This window comes from Capsicum annuum, chromosome 4 (genome assembly GCF_002878395.1).
Source record: "Capsicum annuum cultivar UCD-10X-F1 chromosome 4, UCD10Xv1.1, whole genome shotgun sequence".
NCBI lineage: Eukaryota > Viridiplantae > Streptophyta > Magnoliopsida > Solanales > Solanaceae > Capsicum > Capsicum annuum.
Window position 1 is genome coordinate 70,770,779 of NC_061114.1, and position 12,893 is coordinate 70,783,671.

Consider the following 12,893-nt stretch of genomic DNA (forward strand, 5'->3'; position numbering starts at 1 on the left):
CCTTTTGATTAACAAATATTAATACTGTTATTATGTGATAAATATTTATATTTATTAATAATATAAAATTAAATTATAAAATATTATTTTTTAAAAAATGGATTGGCCCGTGAGGCCCATATCCCACAAGGTAATAGTATAGGTTTGATGTTTTTTGATCCATCATTTAAATGAGCCAATTGAATCTACTCTGTCAAACTCAAAACTCATATAAACTAATTCAGATAGGATGGACCAACCCGTATTAATAGCTCTAGATTTTTATATACGGAACCGTTTTATATACAAGGGGATAAAAGTTAAAACACGAAAAAAAAAAAAGAGGGTTGTAACTAGTAAGTATATGTGTAGGCTTTTTATGTATAAAAAGATTTTTTTTGAAATACAAGTATGATATGCTATGCATCCATTTTGCTGTGTTCCAACAATCAACTACAATCGCGAATCCTCACCGTTACCAATGCCTCCGCCTCCGCCTCCCGTGGCGGCGTCCACGGAATTTACTAGATCGGCTGATTCACTGAACCGGTCTGCTAGTGGAAATTACAATCATAATTGGACTTCCAGTAACAACTCCAACCATCATCATCGTCATCAGAGTTTGACCGAGTCATCATCGTCAACGCCGGCGGTTTTTACTTCTCTATCACGGCCACCGTCGATGAGGGAGGCGATTCAGTTGACTTCCGCCGGCGATCAAGTGAAGATCAACGACATAGTTGGGAATGGTATATCGGGAATTCTACACAAGTGGGTGAACTATGGGAAAGGATGGAGACCTAGGTGGTTTGTGTTGCAGGATGGAGTGTTATCGTATTATAAGATCCATGGACCGGATAGAATTGTTGTGAATTCGGAAACAGAGAAAGGATCCAAAGTTATTGGTGAAGTGTCGCTTAGGAGAATCTCTAGGAACAAGACGAATGCTACTTCGAATACTTCTCAGCCTCGACGTAAGCCCGTTGGTGAAGTTCATCTCAAGGTTACTCTTCTCATTAGTTATTTACTTAATTTTTTTTTTTTTTTTGAAACAGAGTGATTTACTTCATTTACTGATTTAAATTATAAGTGATTGCGAGTAGATTTGAAGTTAGGTAGTTACATGCTGAGGTTTCTGGATAGGAAGGAAATTTTTTCCCTCTGTTTTCGACTGTGATTAAATATGCATTTGTTTATGTCACTGAGACATTTTCCCTAGAAGATGGAATATACCCAGTATGTTTTTGGTCGGAAGTGATGTCTTTTACGTGAAGCAATTATAAAAGCAGTGTGATATTGATATTGGAGTTGCAAGTTCACGTTTGCCTCTCTTATTTATAGTATAAGAAATAGGAGATTCAGCGGAATTTTACTTATATTAGGTGTGGACGCGGCATTTACTTGGAGGGGGTGGATAAGCAAGACTACTCCTTTGGAGGTTTTAAAATTTTCCTATAGTTGAAGGTTAAAAATCTAGATAGTTAAAAGTAACTAACATATCTTAGCAAACACCAAAAAGAGAAGGGAAAAAAAAAAGAAATTCGTCCCTAAATCTGCCCCTTATAATACCCCGTTGTATGCGCTGCTCATTTTTCTCTGTTTCTTTTGTTTGGTTCTCTGCTGAATTGTTCTGGATGTGTTGATTTCTCTGGTCTGCTTACTTTAGTTTTGCTATAACATAGCTTTTTAACAATTGAGTAGTCTTTGTAGGTCTCATCCATCCGTGAGAGTAGATCAGATGACAGGAGGTTTTCTATTTTCACTGGAACAAAGAGGCTGCACCTGAGGGCTGAGACTAGAGACGACAGAACAGCATGGATGGAAGCATTGCAAGCTGTGAAGGATATGTTTCCTAGAATGTCCAACAGTGAATTAATGGCTCCCGTGGACAATGTAGCTGTCTCAACAGATAAGTTGAGGCAACAGTTGCTGAAGGAGGGTGTGAGTGAGGCTGCTGTTCAGGACAGCGAGCAGATTATGAGGAATGAGTTTGCGTCTTTGCAGAATCAACTGATGCTACTCAAGCAGAAGCATCGGATGCTCATGGACACCTTGAGACAGTTAGAGGTACCTAACATGACTTGTAGAAAGCATCATTTGTTCTTCTTCAGTTGCTTATGTGATTCTGCATGTGAAACCGCTTGGAATTTTCTTCAATTGACTGCTTTTTAGGCTGGGAGCTAGTGTTTTAGCTGCCCGTTATTCGTGAGATCTTTTAGGATTACTGTGGAGGTACTTTTTGCTGTTCATTATGTTTTGAGTCTTGGATATTTGTATGCATCCATTTTGATTTTTCAATTGATCAATGATAAAGAGGCACATATGTTGCTCATTTGTTGCACTTAATGGGGACTTTAAAGACAAAGGATGTGAGAGAGAAAATTGGGCCTATATACTCCTAATATCACCATCGAAACAAGATTGCCATGCCTGTGATGAAGTGACTTGTGTGTGGTTATGTTGCCTCCGTTATTTTTCATGATACTCTGTATGATTTACTGGGGGCATTACGCTTATGTACAAATTGGCCTGAGCTAGTGTCCTTCATTTGAAGTTCTCTCAACCAATATTGAAAATGAAAGATTTTTCTGCAGAAAAATAGGAAATAAAAGGAACAAATACTCATTTATTTGCAGGGAACATTGAAATTACGTCAACAGGTCTAAGAACCACCAGCCCAACACTGCTAAGTCAGTAACCACTTTACTTGATCTAAAAGAAAAAACAGCAGAAAGAGAACAGGAGAAGACAAAACACTATTGGCCAACCAGAAAAGCCCTGTGTCCTTTTGATTTTGTGCGATCAGATTTAATTTGTTATTCTCCTTTTCTTTGCCCTTCGTGATTATGTGCTGGATTGTTGTTACAGACAGAAAAAGTTGATTTAGAGAATACTGTGGTTGATGAGAGTCAAAGGCAGTGTAAAGAGGTCGGACCATCTGCTAGAGTAAGGCAGGATAAATACAGTGGTATGGCTACAATTGATTCATCTTTGTTTTACTTTGTTATACACTGTTCAAAATTATTGCCAATTGGTATAACTAACTCTAGATTGTCATATGTTTGTTGTCTTAAGACTTCTTATTTTTCAATGTTCTGTAAGTGCTAACCCATCTGGAACATTTATATGACTCTTTCTCCTTTTTAGTCTGTTTCAAAAAAATAGCTTTCTACATTTGAAACTCCATAATTTTAAACTTTTCATTTTACGCTTAATGACATACTCTTATAGCCATAGAAATGTGATGCCATGTTAAGATCACACATTTTAAGGATACTTCGGGTATATGTCAAAAGTCTTTTCTTTCTTAAACTCTATGCACGGTCAAACACCACCATATAAAATGAAATGGAGGGAGTCATTAACAATTTCGAAAGGTTTCACGTCCTATGTGATTTGATCTTTGTTTCTTTGATCTGTTAGAATTGAACTTCTCCAGCTGAAAGAGGATCATTTTGGTGTATTCAGCTTGGATACATTTGTGTTCACCATTTTTATCATTACCCTTAAATCCTCTAGGATGTTTGTTTCAGAAGCAAGTGCAAGTGAATCGGAGGATGACAATGAAAGAGTCGATGCTGCTGAGGAAGATACTGATGATGAAGAGAATACTTTCTTTGACACTAGGGATTTTCTTTCTTCAAGTTCTTTTAAAAGCACTGGTTCTGATTTTCGATCATCGTCTTTCTCCTCGGATGATGATGATTTGTATGCATATGCATCTGATGAAAGTGTTGACCCTATTATTAGATCTGCTGGAACCAAGTTTCCTTATGTCAAGCGTCGTAAGAAATTGCCTAATCCCATTGAAAAAGAGAAAGGAGTCAGTTTATGGTCGATGATTAAAGACAATATTGGGAAGGATCTCACAAAAGTGTGCCTCCCTGTCTACTTCAATGAACCCCTTTCTTCTTTGCAAAAGTCGTTTGAGGACTTGGAGTACTCATACCTTCTTGATCGGGCTTCTGAATGGGGAAGAAGGGTAAGCTGACAAGTTCCCTTCACCTTTTGGATAGATTTGTCAGAATTATTCACAGTATTTTGCCCATATTAATAAAGACGCTGCATCTTCATTGGGTTAAAATTATTTGGAGCATTTTGCAGGATAATCAAGATACGGTTCCTTTATCACCTTCTACCTTTTAGCATAAATTGACTGAACTAAACCAGAAGAAGGATAATAGCACAGATATCATATTATATTATCTATTCTAGTTTGCTAAATGCTTGAAATTATTTAAGTTTTGGCAATGATCTCCTTTGCTAATAGTATGATACTGCGTGCAAATTTTTTGTGCCTCCTGTACTGGGTTCTATGGTGTTGATATTGCTTTCGAAGTTTGAAGACATTTAAAAAAAATTAATTATACACACCTGCTATGAGGAAAGGAGGAAGTAATCATGGGATAGAGTCGAGATGGGAAGGAGGGGGGTGGGGGGATTCCCTTCGCTCTCTGGTGCTACACTGTATTTGAGTTGTGCCATTTGCGAAGCTTCACATGTTCTTGTTTTCCCAATTTTTTGGTATTATTATGCATACTAAGTTCTGCAGTTACAATGCAATGATAGAATTCCTATAGTTAAAGCATAGTATAACCACTGGGTATCATCTACCTATCTAATTTATATTCTGTGTGACGTTTGTCATCCATTTTGATTTTCTATTCAAAGTGATCGATAGTAAATTGCTTTCCTTCCTCCCCAAACCACTGGAGCTTCTCTTTCTCAATCTGTCTGAATACATTGACCCTTTTCTTTCTCTGAGTATTTCGAAAAGTATATTATATCTTAGCTTCTTTTAATAGAATGGGAAGGTTATATAAAATTCATGTTTAACTAATCCAGCTTTGTTTGGATTGAGGTATAGTTGATTGATTGATATTTATTTTTGCCCAAGACCATGGTGGTTCATGTAGTTGAAGCAATTAATACACGTGGCTCCCTAAACTTATGAATAATCTATTCGAACTTTCAGCTTCCATTGTCCATAAAATTTGTTGATTCTGCGTTTATCTCACGTGAGTATGGGGATGACTGCAGTATCTTTGAAAAGCTTAGTGGTGGCTGTCTCACTTGATGCTAGGAATTCACAGTATGCCATTTCCTCCCTTTCTTTTACGGGGCCTCTGCTGCCTCTCTTTTTCCATGGATGAACTAAGTGACCTTATCGTTTCTACAAATGCAAGCATGATCATTATGTGGTCACCGGCATGGAGAATTGGTATCTTCTTGAATTCTCTTCACTCATAAGTGAGCTTACAGACTTGTGCCTTCTTTCCTGGTTTCTTAATGTACGTCTTTGCAGCAATTGCAGTTGTGCTGTGCTTGGTGTGTTCACAGCTGTCTTGCTATTTGATCCAAGTTGATGCTTAATATTAAGTCACTCAGTTTTTTGTTTTTTCCTGGCAAGACTAATGGTCATCACTTACATCATCTTTCTACTTGTTTTCCATAATAAAATTTACAACTTTTCAAGGTGTCATTGTCCTCATCCTTATATCTGCAGTGTGAGCTTGTGCTGTCTACATTCATCGTAATTGGTAGTTATCATAAATAAAGGAAAAGATACTTCATCTTTGAGTTCTTATCTTTATCAAAATTTTGAAGTGCTAATCAGTGTTAATTGCCCTTTGTTCACATAAGCATTTTATGCTAGCCATTTTGCACTATGCACAAGGTTCTGATTTCAATTTTTATCTTACTGGTAGGGTGACAGCCTTATGAGGATTCTCAATGTAGCAGCATTTGCCGTATCTGCATATGCTTCTACCGAAGGAAGGATTTGCAAACCGTTCAATCCGCTGTTAGGGGAGACTTATGAGGCTGAGTATCCAGATAAAGGCCTCCGGTTTTTCTCAGAAAAGGTGTCATTACCCTTTCAATCTTTGGAGTATTTTTCTGTAGTTTCTGAGGATTATGCAGACTAATGATCATTACGAACTTCCAACCTGTCGTGGAATTGGTGCTCTATGGAATCACTATGTCTCTATTTAAGCTTTTGTTTTTTCCGTCTTTCTCATATTTTTGATTTCTTGATGCAACCGTGTAACTGGAGGTTCTTTGTGGTAACTATGAAGTATCTTTTGTCAGTCTTGAGTAGAGAGGTCATGGGAAGAAAGATTAGGAAAATGTGGGTTACTTTACCAGTGGCTCTTAAATTGGATGACAATTATTCTCAAGCAAGAGTCTGTAGCTTGAAATTTTTCAAGGCTGCTTGCTAGCATGTCGCTGATGTCTGATGTGTCTCTCTCCTTGTTTAGGTAAGTCATCATCCCATGATAATAGCATGCCATTGTGAGGGTACAGGATGGAAATTCTGGGGAGATAGTAATTTAAAAAGCAAATTTTGGGGTCGCTCAATCCAGCTGGATCCCGTTGGTATATTGACTCTTGAATTTGATGATGGAGAAATCTTTCAATGGAGCAAGGTATTTGTGCATGGACACCAGAATATTTATCCTTCATTTAATCATCTAATATGAGTTAATATTTTCTTCTAAATGTGAATTATCTTGTAAAAGGTAACTACATCCATATACAATCTGATTTTGGGTAAACTGTACTGCGATCACTATGGTACAATGCGCATACTAGGAAATCATAATTACTCTTGCAAGCTGAAGTTCAAGGAGCAATCAATCATAGATCGGAATCCACATCAGGTTCTCTCTCTATTCTAAAAATCCTGCATGAATATGCAAGAAGCCCTCATCTTTGAATTCGTCCACTAGCATGAAGTTCTGCATTAGACTAATATGAGAATGGAACAGTAGTAACAGAATACATGCTGTGCGCATATAGAGTGAACAATTCTCTTAGCTTGAGGTTATTGTGAACTGGGGTATGTCCCAGGAAAGATTAGGTGAAAAGAAAAATTTGTCTAGGTGCAATTCATGTGTGCTCAGAGAGTTGAATCTGATAAAGAAGTGGTTTCATTTAGATTTCTTGCTTTGTTTTGGTGCAAAATATTCCTCGTAACTTATCCAAAAAAAAAATTCGCTGTTAAATTCTCTTAGGGTACCAAACCCCGTGCTTGTTGAATTGCTAACATAACCCCGTGCTTGTTGAATTGCTAATATTTTGTAGAAGAAAATGCTAGCACAAAGATGCTATGATGTTCGCTGATTTAGTAAATTAAACCTGTAGGGGAAAACTGAAACTTTTTGATGTTTAAAATGCATAATAGGGTGTTTGGATGTGCTTTTCTTAAGTGACTTAAAAGCCAAAAGTAGGTAGCAACCTACTTTTGGCTTTTGGCTTATTTTTGTACTTTTTAAGCACAAAATAAATTGCTTAAAAACACTTCGTGTCTTTGCCAAACACCTCCAAAAATAAAAAAACACTTAACATCCTCTAAATTGTTTTTCAAAGCTAAAGCTCTATGCTGTTAACCAACAGAAGGAGAGGATAAAAGAGAGACCCTATGCAAGATAACTTTTTTGTGGCTCACATCTTGCATAAAGGAACTGTAGGCCAAGTACTTGGATTCCAGTTGCATATCACCTTATATTTGATGTCTTGGTGGCTTTGTGATAGTGCAATTTCTGTGTAATAGGAATGCACGATGTTTCCTTGTTTTCTGGAGAAATCATTATTGTACAAATCTGGGTGATTTAGTATTGGTTCAGATTGAGCATTTTGCTTTTTAAATTTCCTTTTTTCAGGTACAGGGAATAGTACAAGACAGGAGTGGGAAGACAGTAGCTACATTATTTGGGAAGTGGGATGAGAGTATGCATTATGTGAATGGAGATTTCTCCACAGGAAAAGGATTTGATTATCTCTCTGAGGCTCATCTGCTATGGAAGCGGAGCAAACCTCCCAAAGATCCTACTAGATATAATCTGACACGCTTTGCAATTACAATGAATGAGCTTATCCCTGGAGTGAAGGTATGTTTCTATTTACAGAAAAGGTACAAATATACCCCTAAACTATGGTAAATAGTACACATATGCCCCTCGTTATACGTTGGGTACATTTATACCCTTCCCTTTAATGTTTAGGGCTGTATATACCCTTGGACTTAACGGAGGGACACGTGTCCAAATCCTAGCGGCCGACCCATTTTTTAAAATTATATTTAACCTAAATATATTAAATTACCCAAATCAATCCCTATCCGACCCAAACCCGACCCGCTCCATCAAATATTCAGAACAAACCCACAATATTACATTGCCATCAGAATCCTCCACCAATCTCCGCCGTATCAAGAGGCGGCTTATTCCTCCTCGCTATCGACGAAAACAACCGTTGCCAATTCATTAACCTCCCCCGCTGCGCCGTGCTCCATCGTATCACGTTCAAACATCCCGTTGCGGATGCTAAATTTAGCCCTAATGGAAAATTCATTGCTGTTGCTGCTGGTAAGCTTCTCCAAATTTGGCGTTCGCCGGGTTTTAGAAAAGAGTTCTTTCCGTTTGAGTTGATAAGGACGTTCACTGATTGTAATGATGAAATTACGTCGTTAGATTGGATCCCTGATTCGGATTATTTGTTGGCGGGATCGAAGGATTTAACTGCTAGGCTTTTCCGTTTGAAAAAATCGACTAAGTATAGCAAGCCGTTTCTGTTTTTAGGACATAAGGATGTGATTGTAGGTGTTTTCTTTGGAACTGATAAGAAAACTAATAAGGTTTGTAAAGTGCATACGGTATCGTGAGATGGCGCTTTTTTCACCTAGGGATGCAATGAATGGATGGAAATAATGGTGAACCAGAATCACCAGGTACACCAGTGCAAGGACAAGGGAACAATGAAGAAGGTAATAGTGATAAAAGGATTAAGAAAAGAAAGAATTTTGATGGGAAAGATGGTGTAAGATCATAGCAAAGACCCTCTCTTCCCGTTAATTTTGTGGGTTTGTTCTGAATATTCTATGGAGTGGATTGAGTCTGGGTCGGGTGCGGCTCGGATAGGGATTGATATGGGTAATTTAATATATTTAGGTTAAATATAATTTTAAAAAATGGGTCAACTTCTAGGATTATGACACGTGTCCCTCCGTTAAGTCTAGGGGTATATACAGCCCTAAACATTAACGGGAAGGGTATAAATGTACCCAAAGTATAACGAGGGGCATACGTGTACCATTTATCATAGTTCAGGGGTATATTTGTACCTTTTCCGTTCTATTTATTATCTTTGAATCATCACATTCTTAGGGAGCTAATTTGTTGTATATTTGTGGCCATAGACTAGTAAAGCAGTAGTGGTTTAGAAGTATCTGCAATTATCTGCTTACATCTTTTGCTCTTACCCTTAGTATACGACTTTATATCGATTCTTCACACTCGTTCTAGTCCTGGATGACCTTGGTGTTAATATCACTTCATTTATAGGACAAGCTGCCACCAACAGATTCTAGACTTAGACCTGATCAAAGGTGCTTGGAGAATGGCGAATATGACAGGGCCAACTCAGAAAAGCTACGTCTTGAAGAACGGCAGAGACAGGTAATCGTAACGGCCTATTGTTTGGGGGTTAAAGTTGAGATCATGAGCCGAGTAGGAAATGACTGGAGTTTCTTCTGTCCTTGTTTGTTGATTTATTTTTGAGGAGACAACCATATTGCAGTTTGTTTCCTGCCCTGGCTGCCATTGTTGCTCATATTTTTACCCACTACATTTTTCAACTAATGTTCTTAGAACTCCGAACAAGTCAGGGACTTTAAATGACTAGATGTTTAAATGAGATGGATTTGCATTCAACTAATACTGTAGGTGTTGGTTCTAAAAATGCAACAGAATGGCCTAAACCAGCATCATTTGTTACCTGGCTAGTTGAATAGAGGTGGCATAATATTGTTACTTGTTTGCATGCAGGCTCGGAAAATGCAGGAAAGGGGTTGGAAGCCACAGTGGTTTGCAAAAGACAAAGGGAGTGATGGTTACCACTACATTGGCGGTTATTGGGAGGCAAGGGAAAAGGGCAAGTGGGAGGCATGTCCTGATATTTTTGGTCATATCCCTTCTGATCAGATGTAATGACCGAGTGAGCTCTAGCCATTTCGGGCTTATTATTTCATTTTCTTCCAAATATTTTACATCTCATTATACAGCAGGGGAGAGGTTTACTGGTGCTGCAAATTGTCTTTGAAATATGTAAAGTACTTTTAATGCCTCCAAGTAATAAAGATTTCATTCTTTGTTGTTTTGGATCTTCCCGTTGATTACTTCTAAAAATATGAATTGCAATACGAAGGTAGTGTGTGTCTCAGGATTCAAAGACGATGCATATTCCTCATTGCTTTTAGCATACAGACTTCAACACTGGACACAAGCTCAGAGTAGGCGTGCCTTCGATCTGTTTGGACAGTTTTGGACTAATACAGAACCATTCAACTGTTTATCTAATTTGATTTCTAGGTATCCAACTATTGAAGATAAAAAAGAACTCAAAACAAATCTGTGTGCACATTACAATCTTCTCACCTACAAACAATAACTAGCAAGCTCCTCCACTATTTCTGCATGCTATATAGTGCATGTTCTGCGCGTGGATTCCTTGGAGGAGGAGGAGGAAGACCATTAAGTCATGTTAGTTTATGGCTTGGGTTATAAGTATACTTAACAGAGATTTCTCAAGCAGAATATAAAGCCTTCTACAGTATATGAGAGCCGAGAGACGACTGAAGGAAATTACTAGCAAAGCCTATGGCAAATTCCTATACTACCAAAATCTATATGGGATTATAAGGATACTTGACAGAGGTTTCTCAAGCAGGATATAAAGCCTTCAAAAGTATATGAGAGCTAAGAGACGATTAAAGGATTCTGCTAGCAAAACCTATGGCGAATTCCTATACTACCAAAATCTGGAGAGTGAAAGGAAGAATGAAATGTATAACTAGTACAGCTAAAATAAAATAGATTAGGTTAAGAGTTTTAAAGACAATTCCCTGCGCAATTCATGATTGTAGATAGTGAGTTGAAAGAGGGATGTACTTACTTAATTTGACCAATTTCTCAAGATAAATTTCTACACAACAATACAATACAAAAACCATTGGATACACTTGCAAATCAATTGGGTCTGCTAAAGAATGTCACTCAATGTATGAGGAATGAGGTGCTACAAGTGGCTTACCAAGCTATTTATTGTTTATATAAAGGAGTAAAAAAGGTGCTATAAGTACAAAGAGGGTTGCTCAAAGTTGCACAAACTATTGTGATGTATAAGTTGATAGAAGGGTAATAGAGCTTGATCATAAAAGACATCACAGGGGGCGATGAAGTAGATTTGGAATATTTGTGCTTGCAAGATTTACAACAGAACTTATACTTTTGCTGTAATCAAGATTCTTGAAAATTTATACGAACAGAAACCTGTTGTGATCACATAAATTTTAAATATATTAGTCCAAACAAATATTATGAAGTGATATAATTGAATGAATTATTAAGTTCAAGAAATACGGATTCAATTCAAACCCAATTCTTATTGCGCTAATCCATTGATTTGAACTACAAATTCTGAGTTCATTTTGTTAACCCAAGATGCCATCATGTTTTAGAAGCCCAATTGAGCGCCACATGTCAAATGACGTGGCATGCCAAGTAGTCAAGTTAAGTGAAGAAGCCAATAGGATCGTGCCACATATCAAAATGATGCAGCAAGCCAAGTGAAATCAAAAGCCCATAAAAATGCGTCATGTCACTTAAATCTGATTGATCAAAAGAAATTCACCTTAAAAAGAAATTCTCCTTCACCATGACTCTTTTCTTCCTACAACTATAAATAGGGGTCTTATAATTTAGAAAAAAGAACCAACAATTCTAATAAGAAGCTAGAGAAAGCTCGCGGATCAAACAACACAGGTTTTTCTACAAATTCAAGCATTCAAGATCAGTTCCTCAAGATTCAAGATCAAGACCACAAGATTTAAGAACAAGCTTGAAGACCCTTGAATTCAAGTACAAGTCAAGATCAAGTCCATCAAATTCACAAATCAAGATCCAATTTCTCAAGATTAAAGATCAAGACCACAAGATTCAAGATCAATCTCAAAAGCCCTTGAATTCAAGTATAATTCAAAATCAAGCTTAGCAAATCCACAAATCAAGTTCAAATTCAAGATCAAGCTCGAAACCCTTGAATTTATATTTGAAAAGGGGAATTAGAGGAGTCACAGATATTGTAACACTCACATATTGAAATTCATAAAATAATTATTGCAATATTTTTCTTGTTTCGATATTATTTTCTTGATTAGAATTTTACTGTAACAAATTCCGGCACACCCAATGGGATAATCTCTACCTATCATCTCAACTTTTCTGACATCAAAATCTTAGAACACTAAAATTACTTCCAAGAAGGTCAATTCTCAATCAACTGCCCCCAAGGTTGTTGATTTCTAATTCTCTGCTGAAGTAGAAAGCATCTTTGGTGTTACTTTTGGAAGCTTTGGAGCTATCACAAGGAGAAAGGCCAACATACTAGGACAATAAACATATAAAGTGTTGTCTGCACTAACTCCAATTTTCATATCTTCAAGCTTAAAAGAAGCGAGGTACCATACAAATGCTTCAGAAGAAGAAAGCAATGTGGTAGAGACACTTAAGAAGACTCTAGCTCTACTTGTGCACTCTGGTTCAAAATACTTTGGCACAAAGAATGATGATCGTTTAACCAATGATTTATCTCCACTTACACTGAATAAGCTGAGCACTTTGAAGATCAACTTACGCGACAATCCATGTTACTCTCCAACGTCTTTAGTGATCATGTAAGCAATGGTAACTGACGCCTCATCTATAAAGGAGCATCTTGCAAACCTGAAAAAGGCAATTGAGGTTTTGATCAAATATATGCAAAATCAAGATGCTTAGATTAATAAGTTGGAGGATAGGATGGATGGATTAATAATGGGGATTCTAACTATGCACCCGGGGAAGATCCAGAAGTTC

General features: G+C 37.3%; 1 protein-coding gene across 3 annotated transcripts; it reads left to right on the forward strand.

Moving 5' to 3' along the window:
• Nucleotides 1-313: 313 nt before the first annotated feature.
• LOC107867982 (oxysterol-binding protein-related protein 1C) lies at nucleotides 314-10,134 on the forward strand. 3 transcript variants are annotated; one of them, XM_016714509.2, is made up of 10 exons: nucleotides 314-982; nucleotides 1,690-2,046; nucleotides 2,848-2,947; nucleotides 3,513-3,961; nucleotides 5,688-5,843; nucleotides 6,240-6,407; nucleotides 6,501-6,641; nucleotides 7,644-7,871; nucleotides 9,324-9,437; nucleotides 9,807-10,134. In XM_016714509.2, the coding sequence occupies exons 1-10, from the start codon at nucleotides 401-403 to the stop codon at nucleotides 9,966-9,968; spliced, it is 2,457 nt and encodes an 818-aa protein (XP_016569995.1). In that variant the 5' UTR covers nucleotides 314-400; the 3' UTR covers nucleotides 9,969-10,134. The 3 variants fall into 3 exon arrangements, with proteins under 3 accessions (XP_016569995.1, XP_016569996.1, XP_016569997.1); XM_016714510.2 differs by having other exon boundaries at nucleotides 3,516-3,961; XM_016714511.2 differs by lacking the exon at nucleotides 9,324-9,437.
• The last annotated feature ends 2,759 nt before the right edge of the window (nucleotides 10,135-12,893 follow it).

Bases quoted from the DNA above. Each gene is read 5' to 3' on its own strand.
- LOC107867982 (XM_016714509.2), top strand. From the start codon at position 401: ATGCATCCATTTTGCTGTGTTCCAACAATCAACTACAATCGCGAATCC. The intron at 2,047-2,847 runs GTACCTAACATG...TTGTTGTTACAG, and splicing joins ACACCTTGAGACAGTTAGAG to ACAGAAAAAGTTGATTTAGA. The intron at 3,962-5,687 runs GTAAGCTGACAA...TCTTACTGGTAG, and splicing joins CTTCTGAATGGGGAAGAAGG to GGTGACAGCCTTATGAGGAT.